A 13,187-nucleotide genomic window follows, 5' to 3' on the forward strand; every position below is an offset into this window, starting at 1 on the left:
CCGTTGATGTGTTCGCATACCCCTCATAAAGTACGTAGTTGCGCCCCTGGGCCCACTAACCTGCATGTTTCAGAGGTTTCTCTGCTCCAACACACCTGCTTTGTATCAATGGGTGATCACCAACCTGAGAAGAACCTGAGGAGGGAATTCAATCCCTGAATCAGGTGTTGAATCAGAGGAAAACATGACAGCGGCCCTCGAGGGCCAGGACCGCCCACCCCTGGATTTAGACTGTATGATTTACCCAGCCGTTACTCTGAGTGCTGTAAGTGTCAGTTCTGTTCTCTTGTTTGGACGGACATGTCTCCCAGTCGAAAGCTGAATGAGACACAAAGTAGACCTTCCACTTTGTGATCAGTCTACAGGAAGGATTTAGTTTTTGCTTGTTTATTCTCTCTCACCCTCTTCTTCTTCTGTTCGCAGTTTGAAGTGAATTATTTCTGGTGTAACTTTTGGCATCACAGCACCACTCACAGGCCTGGGATAGTTATTACAGCGTATGGGTTTTCTAGATTTCTGTGTGGACGGAAAGCTTTGAAAAAACAGTGCTGTGTTTATGAAGGAAAACATTGCTTTGAAAAGACAGCGTTGTCATGTGGGCGGGGCCTAATGTCCCGTTGATGAAAACTGGGATTGCTGAATAAACTACCTACTATTCAAGCTTGGCTTTAGACTCATTTCTGCTACCTGTTTTTGCTACCTGGGGATGATTTTTGACCATTTTCCTGGTACACAGCCTGGTGAGCACCAAGGTTATAATAGTTTAGGAATTTTCATTATAGTTTAGTTTTATTTTGTTGTGACTTTTTTTCTTTTAAGTCAATTACCGGTAGTTTTAATTAGTTTTTACAGTGGGCTTGATAGTTTTTATTAGTTATTATTGCATTTGTAATGCTTAGTTTTAGTTTAGTTTAGATTAGTTCTATAATTTTTTTATTTTTATAGTTTGAATAAACATATTTGCCAAAGCTTGTGATGTTCCTGTGAGTTAACTAACCAGCAACGTTTTGGTCGCCAGTGAAAGAGTCCATTACAGCGAAACCTTCCTAAAATAACTGCGTAACTTAATTTTGCCAAAAAAAGACCTGGGAGATTATTTTAGGACGATGACAATAGTTGCCTCCAACTTGTTGCTTGTTTTTCACATGATGAGCTAGCATGAACAATACTCATAGTAGAGAATACTACTACGAATACTGAGAATACTACTAATACTTCAATAGTAGAGAAGCTAGTGTGTCAATATTCATAGTCAGCCATCTTGTGTGATTTTGATTCATGCAGTTTTTCCCTTGAGAAGTATTTCACCTATTTTATCACCTGTTTCCACTACAAGACAATTGATTTGATTTTTCTCACAGTCATATTCAAAAAAAATCCCAAAGTGGACTTTGCTGCTTTCTCCCAACTTTTGTTGTCGTCAGTTGGCAGACGATGGTGAGCAGCAGACTGTAAACAAGTGTTGTTGCCCACAACTAATGTGAAACAACTCAATTTGAAATAAATAGATAAATAAATAAGGATTTGTTTAATCAGTCCACACAGCTCAAAATAAATTAACAAACACTAAGGATATTCTGTCTGTAATTTCAGTAAGTTTTAGTTAATTCTGTATAAAGATTATACAGTTTTAATCAGTAATTTGTTTACTTTTTATTATAGTTATTATTTATTTCAGTTGACTTAAATGTTTTTTTTTCCATTTCAGTTTTTGTTGTTAGCTTTAGTTAACTATAAACCCTGGTGAGGACCCACTGTTCCTTATGGGGCAAAAGCCGGTCCCCACTGGGGTTTGAAACACTGTTGGTGGGTCAGGGTTAGGCTGTAGAAATGATCGATAAATGAATGGAAGTCAATGCAAAGTCCCCATGAGGATAGAAGAACAAACGTGTGTGTGTACCTGTAGATGGACGTAGTCGTAGTCCTCCATCCAGCCTTCCTCTGTGGCCTCGTACGGCCGCTGCACGCCCTCCTCCTCCTCCTCTGCAGCTGTAAACTTGGGCGGAGAGGGGAGGGGTCGTGACTGGATGTGGACTCTCTCTCCTCCCTGGTAGGTTCCACTTCCCGACCCTGTCAGCTGACCGCCGCTGTCCCCCGGGATGGGGGGAAGGGGCAGCTGCTGCTGCTGCTGCGGCTGCCGGCTTGTCCGTTTGAACAGCAGCGAGGCGTTGCCGTGGAGGAAAGACGCCAGCTGCTTGGCGTCATCGGGGATGCCTCTTGCCGTCATGATGAGTCGATCCAAGTCGTCCCCTCCCGGCGTCGGTGAGGAGAGTGCCGTGTGGGACCACGACACGCCGTCTAAGCCCTGACTGTGCCTGATCAAACTCTGGAAGACCTCCTCCATCTTCCCCACCTGACGCCCCAGCTTGGTCTGCAGCAAGCGGTCGGTGGCCTGGGCGGCGTTGGCCACGGCGCCGCGCGCGAACTCCAGGAAATCCCGGACAGTGGCGCGCACCCGGTCCGCAGCCTGGTGGATGGCAGAGAGGTTCCCCTCCAGCTGAGCCGGACTCCTCCAGTTCCCTGTGATGAAGGACATCATGAAGGAGACGCTGGACTCGACGGCCTGCTGCAGGTGGGACAGACGCTCCATGGCCTGATCCAGGTCCAAGATCAGGGGCTTCCCAGAACCGGAGCTGGGGGCGGCAAACGAGGGGGTATCGCGGACCGGGACCATGTCTAATGATGAAGAGGAGTGATTGCTCCGTGAGCTTCCTGTGCTCGAAGCAGAGAGACGCTTAAAGGACACGTTCAAGTCCTCACTGGTGGACTGAGCGTCACGGACAACCTGTCAGGAAGGAAACTTTATTTAGAGCACCTTTCACAGACACCAACAGAGCTGAATTACTAAAAACAATAAGAACAGGTCACGAATGATGAACAATTTAAAAAACAGTAAACAAAGTTTAGCTAAGTGGAATAAAAATGATGTTTCTTAAAAGAGTCAGTGGAATCTGAGCAGCGAGGGGACAGAGGGAGAGTGTTTCAGAGCCTCGACCTGAAAAGCTTTGTCTCCACAGGTTTTATAATGGCTTTAAGGTTCCACCTGCAGCATTTCATTAGAAGACCTCAAAGTCCTGGATGGACAGAGAGGCTTCAGAAGGTCCAGTATGTATTTGGGGGCCTGACCATGAAGTGCTCTAAAGGTTAAAACCAAAATTTTAAGACGACTCCTCAAAGTCACAGGGAGCCAGTGAACAGAGGCCAGAACAGGAGTAATGTGGGCTCTCCTGTGGGTCTTTAACAGCGTTCAGCACAGACTGAAGCCGAGCCAAGAAGGGTTTATTTAAACATGTAAAAAGAGTGTTAAAGTAATCTAAATGAGAAGAAATAAAAGAGTGAACAATCATCTCTAGTTCCTTCTGTGACAAAASATCTCAGCTTTGAAATGTTCCTTAAATGATAAAAGACGAGCTACAATGAGTGTTCAAAGACAAGGAACTGTCAAAGACGACAGATTTCTGAGACTATTTTTCACCGAAGGAGTTTAAAACAAACAATGTGCTGCCTGATTACAGGGATTTTATCATCAGGGGCGATAATAAGAGTCTCTGTCCTGTTTGCCTTTAACTGCAGGTAGATGTTGTTCAGCCTCAGTTTGACGTCTGACAGACAGTTACTGAGTTCAGACAGTTTGTAGAACTCAGAGGCTTGAAAGGAACAGTACAACTATATATCATCAGCATACAAAAGATATGACACAATGCTGTAACGTTACAAAATATCTCCTAAAGCAGTGGTTCCCAACCTTTTTAGACTTGTGTGCCCCATGAGCCATTATGTCATACTAACTAGTACCTCCTCTGTCAAACATAATGATCATTCTCCAAAACTATAATGTACAACAGCTGATTATTAAATGAAAATTATTTATTTAACCCCCTAGAAGGTTTAGTTATCAGGCATTTTATTCTTTTCAAATAGAAGATAAAAGATAAATATGAAAACGTTGCCTTGAAAGTGAATAAGTAATTAAATAAATAAACCAGATAATGGCAGGTGTAGGAAGCAGCAGCGTCCAAAATACATCAGAAACTTGCCCAAATGAGCAAATTCCGTGAGATTCTGCGTTTTATGCTGGATTCCATTTTAGTGTCAAATTGGTGATTTCTGCATTGTGGAAATCATAGGGCCTTACATATCCCAGTCCTATTTTTATTTATTTTTTTATACACCTGGGAAATGTTTCGGCGTAGCTCTGTAATATACTCCCTAAACATACCCCTGGTTGGGAATCAATGTCCTAAACCTGTTTCATAAAAAGAGTAAACAAAACAATAACTTCAACAATCTGTCTTATTTTCACCAATTAAACCAATACGTTATTGAAATAAACTGGGCAGAACTGAAGGCCTGACAGACAGCAGTGTGGCTTCTGTCCTGGAACAGCGGACCAGATCTTTACTCTTGCAGAGTCGCTAAGGAGGTCCTGAGAGCTTGTCCCTCAGGTCTACTTGTGTTTTGTGGACCTGGAGAAGACTTTTGATCATGTTCCTCGAGGCATTCTGTGGGGGTGCTACAGCGATCTGATCCTCACCATCCTGTTCTGTCTGATCATTTTTAATAACCTTTTGGTTTAAATTGACTTTTGGTTAAAAAAAGCTATTTACATATTTTAGGCCAGATGTGGAAGCAGCTCTTTAACTGTCCTACCTGTGGGGGGACATCGTAGACATACTGGTCTCCCCTCTCTCCTCCTCGGTCCTCCTGCTCTCGTGGGAAGTTGTAAACATCTTGGACCGGGACGTCTCCGGCACGCAGAGCCGGTGGGATGTCGTAGATATCCTGGGGGGGCTGGTGGACCACGCCCCTGTCTCTGAGATAATGCTTCTCAGAGATAGGCGGTGGGACATCGTATACGTCCTCCGGAATTGGAGGCTCGTCGTCATCTTCATTGACGTTGTTGTGCAGATAATGGGCGGAGGGGGCGGCCAGTTGGGGCTTCAGCTTCGCGAAGTGGGGTGGCACATCGTAGGTCTCCTCCCTGACTGGGTGGGAGTCAGGAACATCTTTACTCACCGATGGGGGGAAGTCATAAACCTAAAGATAAGAGCAGAGCGTTATAAAGATTGTAAAAAAAATAAAGGTTTTATGACATATCTCCATGATATAAAGCCTTACAGCCTGCTGGGCGTTCTTGTCTGAGCTGGCTGGGGTATCATATATGTCTTGACCACTAGAGGGCCCCTTCACTACCATGGGAGGAGTGCCATACACCTAAACAGAGGAAAAGATAAACACTAATTAAACAGAAATGAAACTGAACTTTAACAGATACGTCTTCACATGCAACATCATCTGTTCCTCACATAGTAGTTATTATTCTAAAGATCCATTTCCTGTGAGCGGTCAATAAACGTACGTATCATGACGTCACAGTGTGTAAACTGAAGGTTACTACAGCACAAAGTGGTCAAATAAAAAGTCTAACAGAGGTTTGTATAAAGTGATTTACAGCACAGAACTACTGTGTGCATAAAAAGTCTGAACTTCCTCTGGTGGATTACAAGCTCCTCAAAAGAAGGGTGTCTGATTCTTCCAAAGGACATCTGTTTATTCAATCAGACAACACAGACTCACAAACTAAACACTGAACGAAATCTTCATGCTGATAACAAAAAAAGAAGGGTGGGGGTGGGGGCTTACAATCCCAAGAGGAGAGACCAAATGAGCCATGAGAGGACAGAGGGGACAAGAATGTGGACCACTCGTAAAAGAAGAGGAAAGACCCCCGATCAACCAAAACCTCACAAGTTGTATCTTTGGAGAGGTTTTAGAGATCCTCCAGGACTAGTTCCCTGTAGTTTCCATTTAGATCTACAGAGACCTCTGAGTGACTCTGAGCATTTAACCACTCCAACCTGCAGAGACCACGAGGGTCCACTGAGGGATCCTGGGGGGACCTGTGGGATTGTTGAGCCCTTTATAGGAGACCGTGTGTGTCAGGGTAGAAAATCAAGCTGCATTTTGTTCTTCCATCTGTTGGACTACTGTTGTTCCCACACCTCGGTTAACATCAAATTCAAGGAGTTTGCAAGGACCCTAACCACTCTACCACAGCCGCCCCTAGTTCTTTTGACATTGGTCCTACCTTTATTCTTAGTACACATTTTTAACTGTAATCCATGTTTTAGTTGCTAAATTGGTTACACAGTACTTTGGTGTTGGTGCTCCCATCCTGCAGCTCCATGCTCAGAAACCAGAACACTGGTCCCCTCTGCACACAGGTCCCCCCACGCGCAATCAATAAACAACTCAATTCAATAAAAAACTGAATGGTATAGATGCTGTTGGGTCTGAGAAAGTAGACTGAATGTAAAGCCTACATTCATATCCACATTAGATGTCTAGTGAAGAGGAGATGAGGCTTTGTTGAAGCCTTGAAGCTTTGCAGGAAATGTGTTGCAAAATGGTTCATTTCTCGAATCACTGACTCGATGAATCAGACTCAACGTGACAATTCACCAATTCACCCTGGAGAAGGTTGCACGTATGATGCCCGTGCTGTTACGCACAGCTTAAATACGTTGACTACAGGAAATAAAAATGCAGTGCAGAACAAACATTAAATAATGACATGTTGACAGCGGCTGTCATGTGAAATTTCCATCAATTAAAGCAAAAAATATCTTTTGAAATGAAATGTTTTTCTACACCTAACAATAAGAGTATTGCCTCATTTGAGAGCCTTTTACCCCACTTAAGAATCACTTCCTAAAAGTGTATATAAATATATATATTTCTTGACTTTTCTTCTAGAATCGCTAAACTAGACAGAAAGTCTGTAAAAACCCTTCCAGTAAATAAAGACAGAGATGTCTGACCTGAGTGCTGTACTGCTGACGGGTTGGAGGGACATCATATATGTCCTGCTGGGCTGGAGGCTGATGTCTCGGTGGGACATCGTATTCATCCAGATCTGATTTCCCTGTGTCGTAGACGTAAACCTGTCCAACTCGAGTAGGAACCACCACCTTAACACAGCAGGAAGGGGAGAGGGTTTACAGATAGAACAATACGATTAACATAATTTTAAGAAACAAGCAATGACTACAATTTATACTGTATGTATATGTGTGTGTGTGTGTGTATATATATATATATATACACACACACACACATACACATATATGTATATAACAGCTAATTCTTCTTTTAATAACTAGTCCATGAGTCTGCAAGGAAACATTTTTACTGAAGGAGCAGAATCTGAAAACAAAATGAACGTGTTTCTCTCTGCACACACTACTTATAATCCAGTGGTTCCCAAAATTTTTATCTTCTGACCCACAAAATATCCATGGCAAAAACTTGTGACCCCAAATATTATGGTCTGAGTACACAAACTTTGTTAATAACCCTAAAAACACAGGCTTTTTGACAATCTAAACAGCTTGTACACAAATATAAATACTTATTTATGCTTATTTTGTGTTTTTGTAAAAGTTATAAGAAAAATATTACATCAGCAATTATTTTATTACCCTTTAAATTAATTTCTGGAGATTATCCAAGGTGCTTCATGACCCATAATTGGGTCCCAAGCCCAACTTTGGGAACCAAAGTGCAGTGGTTCCCAAACTTTCCAGCTTTTGACCCACAAAATAACAGTAGCACAGACCTGTGCCACCAACTGTTTTTGGATGATAAACATTTGTATCAGGTCAACTAAACATGGGCATAGTAACAATATTTTTATACTACATTTATCCATTTTAAATACACTAACCTCACTCCTTTGTAACAACTAAGGTAAAAATGTAATTAATTCAGAAAATCTTTTCAGGACCCCACCTTGATGTTTCGGGACCCCACTTTGTGTCCCGACCCCAACTTTGGGAAACACTGTAATAAACTACACTTTATGACAATTTTCTCTTGTTTTAATTGTTAAAAAGAATCGACTATTTAGTTCTACACCACATGTCAAACTGAAGGTCTGTGGGCAAAATTCGGCCCTCTTTACCATTTTATCCGGCCCCAAAGGTAATGCTTTAAATGTGAAATAGTTTTATGTTTTCTCTTTTGTCTCTGTTTTAACGGCAGTCTTCTCATGACAGCAGCAAGTTTGAGTTTTTCATTAATCTTTGATTTTGGTCAGAAAAGATCAACAGAGATTTGATGTTAATTATAATGTTTTGTTATTTGATGACTATTACTGTGTCAATTTATTTATTTTTGAAAAAGGGGCAGATATCAATAATAATTTTTTTCTTCTTTCTGCTACCTTTCATTTTATTTGTGTTGTATTATTATTTGTTGTATGTACAGCATTTGCTTTGTTTTAAATGAAATGAATAAATTTTTAAATAAAACAAATTTAAATAAATAAATAATTATATTTTCCTGTATTCTTTTCTTTTTTAACCGCAAATAATTTGATTTTTAGTGAGAGTTTTTTTAACCAAATTTGCTGGATTGTGAAAAATGCACCTCTAAGTTATAATCGAGAAAGCATGATCCTTTAATGATAAAGGTGTGTCTTCATTTAACTAGGCCGTGTATGATCTGATCACTACGTAAAATAAAACTTGGAAAAATCATTTATATTTCTATCAGAATAATTTGTTATATAACATGTTTCAATTTAAAAAATGACAGAAACTTGCTCTTGATTCAGACCAAGTTTTGAATTTCGACCCTCCTGATCTAAACAAACAAACTTTCAAGACTTTCTTGTTCAGAATGTTTAAGTTCAGATCTTTCTATATTTGTGAAAAATGAATAAAATATGTAGGTTATGGATAAATAAAGCCTTTAGTTGCATTCTAATGACGTGGAATGAGCAAACCTAAAAATACATCAGATTCTCAATTATTTTTATTATCCTTTATTTTGCCAGGATAAAAACTCATTGCGATTAAAAAAAACTCTTTTCAAGAGAGTCCTGTTTATGAGGCAGCAACAAATATAACACAGAAAAATAAATTTAAAAATTAATATTTACTTAAAAGTCTCCAAATGTCTAATTATTAAAGTGGTTTCATTATGCAGGTCTTAATTTATATATTTGTTTCTTTGATTAACTGACTGCATGTTATGTAATTATCTGACATCTTTAAATCTGATCATTTCAACTACCTGCTGAAAAAGCTTTTGGCTTCATTTTGTTTTCCAGCAATTCATCTAAAATATGTTGAAAAATGTAAATTTTCTAGTAGATTTGGAGGAAATCTGACTGTATGTCAGAGATTTACTGAAACAAAGTGAGACAGCTAAATAACAATAATCACTGCATTTTCAATACATTTCACTTCAATGTTTCATTGCTGCTGAAACGATAGGAAGCTGTGGAAACAATGTGTTTATAGTTACTACTTTATAGTCTGCTGATCTCTTAAAATCCACACGTCTTATTCTACAAACATTACAAATTCTGGACAAAAAAGGTGCTGAAAGTAACTTTCTTCAGTGTCAATTTAAACCTAAACAAGAGTCAGGTTTATGTTTTCTTGTGAACCACTTCAGAGGGGCTGAAGAGCTACATGTGGCCCCAGGACCACAGTTTGTGGACCCCTGAGCTGTCAGAACAAGATTAATGTTCTAATGGGAATTTATCACAGCTACAGTGAAGGAGATGAGGCCTGAGCTTGTTGTGTTTGCGCCTCTTTAAAGCGGGTATTATCTGGTGTGAGTGCAGAGTCAACCAGGCAGCCTGGGAAACCCCAACACAGCAAACCCAACAGAAGCCTTTCTTCTCTTCATGTGGTTCAACCAAACTTTACAGGAGCAGAAAACAAACGAGCTCAAAGAGTTAAACACATCATTCAGGACTGTCTTTTGTCACATCTGGACTAACAACACATTTCTACATTTATTAGGGAGACTCTGGAGGAAACATGGCACAAACAGAATGACATAAAAATAAAGATTAACAATTTTTTTAAATATAAAACTCACCAATCATTGTCTGTGTCTGTTTATCAAGAAATATCGGAACCGTGTTATTTAATATAGTTCAGAGGTCTAATATAACATTTACAGAAACATCAGACCAGAATGAACTCAACCTTTGCAGCCTTAAAACAAAATTTCGCCGTTGATGAGAAACTAGCTTTTACTAGTTGGTTAGGCAGGAGGAGGGACTATGACATCATCATTTTCATCGTTTCCATGTGGACACGAGACTGAAATAACAAAATACAACTCTTCGCCTCGCTAAGTGCAGCTGCCTTTTGTACGTCTCAGAGTAGAACTTTGGCCTGAGGATACTTTCAATGACCTACATCTCCACCAAACAGAAAAAAAATAAAAATAAATAAAAAAACGTGTTCCCAGAATAAATCTGTGGCCTCATAAAAGCAGCAGCTCTTCTGCTTTATAAACAATAGTCGCATTCACACACACACACACACACACACACACACACACACACACACNCACACACACACACACACACACACACACACACACACACACAAGGATTCAGTGACGAAGAATTCTTTCACATGGAAACATGAAGACTGTGACCCACTGTGGCACAGGCTGGTATGCTTCCTTTTGTTCAGTGTTGGTTATTACGTCAAGCAGGAGTCCGTCTTTCAGTCGGAGGAAGGCCACCCCACCCCACCAAGCGCAGGACCCTCTAACCCTCACCTTTCATTTTACTGACGCTCGTTTCCCTCTGTCTTACGCACGAGAGAAACAAGTGGTGGACAAACACCACTCTGTGGGACAGACAAGAAGAACGTCAAGACGAAACTCAAACTGAAATCTCCACAGTGACACCAAAACACGTGTCAAACTCAAGGCCCGTGGGCCAAATGTGGCCTGCAACAGCATTTTATGTGGCCTGCGAGAGCGTCAAAGCTATATTAATATCTCAAAATAAACTGCTTTAAAGCCAGACTTGACCATAAACTACATCTCCCATAATGCATCTTGATCATTTTACCTGCAAAATAAATATTCCACCACTAGGTGGAGCTGCACAGGTTTCAAAAGTAGTGAAATTCAGTGTAAATTCTACATAAAGTTGCATTTTTGTTGGCTACTTTTGCTGTGGCCATGTGTTACTGGGAAGCTGGTAAATCCCACTTACAAGTCATGAATTTAAACTGGAATTCCCAATTGGAAAAGTGGGCAAGTTCAGAATTCACAACAGCAGTTCCTCACCACAACTCAACAGTAAGTAACACTCTTTTAATTTTACTTTTAATAGTATTTCTGTTTTATTTATTTCACATTTAGTCAGTCGTACATATGGTAATTTTCGGTGTTTACAACAGGATGTGTTAAAACACTGTTTCTATGCAATAAATACCAGGTAGAGCTTGGTTAGTGTTTGCTAGAGGTGCTCAGTCATGGCAATGAGATGAGGACTGTGACGTTTTGTGTTTAGTTCAAGATAAACACAAAACGATGTTTATTACGACCAACTTTAGGCCTACCATTGGGGGAGTTATGTTCTGAAACCCTGCATATTATTTTCAGCAATTACGCTTAAATGTACATATATGAGATTGTAAATTTTTTAATCAGGTCAAAGTTACCTAAAGACAACAAGGAAGCTGCATTTATCTATTTAACCAACTTCTATTGTGTTTGAGCAAATAATGTCATTTTATTGGGGGGTTATATTGACTGGATCAAATTATTGTGGGGGTCAAAACCCCCCTCACCCCCATACAAATTACACCTATAATTACGACTGGCCCTTTGAGGGCCGCCATCTATTTAAAAAAAAAAGAAATAAATTTCCCACTCAAAAAACACAAAATATGTACAAAATAATAAAAGAAAAAAAAAAAAGCAAAGTGAATGAAACATATAGGACTTTTTGAACACAAAGATTGTTTTGCTGTTTTTATATTAGTATCTAGACCAGGGTTGTCAAACTCATTTTCACCGAGTCACATGAGCTTCATGGTGGCCCTAAAAGGGCCAGTTGTAATTAACTTTTACATTTCACGTTTAACGTAAAACATCATGTTCCTCGTCCCAATGCTAGGGTTTAGCACTGCTAACAAACAATAACTGAGCTCTACCTGGTATGTCCTGCATAAAAATAGTGTTTAACACGTCCTCTTATAAACACTGAAAAATATATGCATAATGACTAAGTGTAAATTAAATATTACAGAAATACTATTAAAAATGAAATTAAGAGTTTTACTTACTAATGAGTTGTAGTAAGTAGCTACCAGCTTGAATTATGAGCTTTCCCACTTTCTGACAGGGAACTCCCACTTGAGGGGCGTTACAGTTCAAATTTATGACTTGTAAACAGTTCCCACATCACAGTACAATTAGACTGCAGAAAAAGTTTGACGACATTATTTTAAAGACATTAATACATCCTTGATGCTCTCTGAGGCCACATAAAAGGCTGTGGAGGGCCACATTTGGCCCGCAGCCCTTGAGTTTGACACATGTGATCTAGACAGTTCCATAAATCTATTCCCTGAAATACAGCACATCACCCCTTAAGACTAGTTGTAAATGGAGGTTTAACAAAAATACCACGACAAAGTTTTAAAAAATACAGACAGAAGCTTGGACTTTTTACTAAAGAACAGAATAATAGATGTTTATCCAAAAGGTGTTAAAACCAGAGTTACAGTTAGACAGTTGTGTGATTTTACCCTCCCTCAGACCCTGACTCACACAAATGTCACTCTTTATTTTCACGGTGCATTCTGTAGACGAGACAACCAGATCGTGAAGAAACTAAAGGTCTCAAACCAGGCTGCACCACTGTGGGACATAAATTTATCTGCCAGGTTCCTTCAGGGTCGACCACAGACAAGACCGTGAACGACAACGAACCTTTCCTTAAAATGGAAGAGACAAGTTCACGACAGACAAAGACGACCTTGAAATAAAGACACAAGAAGAAAAGCAACACGAACGATCGTTTAAACACTTTGATCTCTTCAAATTTTAGAGACGCGCTGCTTCAGCTCCTGCGCATCAAAGATTAATGAAGCACTTTGAGTTGGACAAAAGCAAACAGATGAGATGGCCTTTAAACCTCCACCCCCTCTGAGTGAACAGCTTGTCAGCTGCTGGCCTAATAAAACACAATCATTCAGGCTCAAACTGCAGAACTAAATTATTAATATTTGTTCTCCACTGACGGGTTTTTTCATTGATCCTAAAGGAGCAGCTGCCAGATTCTGCTCCTGGTCTTTGTTGTTTTACATCAGCTGAGCCCCACTGTAGCTTCTGTTGTGATACAACATGGCAAC

The 13,187-nt window shown here is 40.0% G+C and overlaps 1 protein-coding gene across 1 annotated transcript in view; it reads right to left on the bottom strand.

Annotated features, from left to right (window-relative positions):
* Positions 1–1,900: 1,900 nt before the first annotated feature.
* bcar1 (BCAR1 scaffold protein, Cas family member) overlaps positions 1,901–13,187 on the bottom strand; it is a gene marked incomplete at both ends in the record, with an annotated part of 13,734 nt that continues 2,447 nt past the window's right edge. The window contains 4 exon segments of the mRNA XM_013999536.1: positions 1,901–2,785; positions 4,651–5,037; positions 5,119–5,214; positions 6,822–6,971. Of these exon segments, the coding sequence (XP_013854990.1) occupies positions 1,901–2,785; positions 4,651–5,037; positions 5,119–5,214; positions 6,822–6,971 (1,518 nt within the window).

This window comes from Austrofundulus limnaeus, unplaced genomic scaffold (assembly GCF_001266775.1).
Source record: "Austrofundulus limnaeus strain Quisiro unplaced genomic scaffold, Austrofundulus_limnaeus-1.0 Scaffold2331, whole genome shotgun sequence".
NCBI classification, from domain to species: domain Eukaryota; kingdom Metazoa; phylum Chordata; class Actinopteri; order Cyprinodontiformes; family Rivulidae; genus Austrofundulus; species Austrofundulus limnaeus.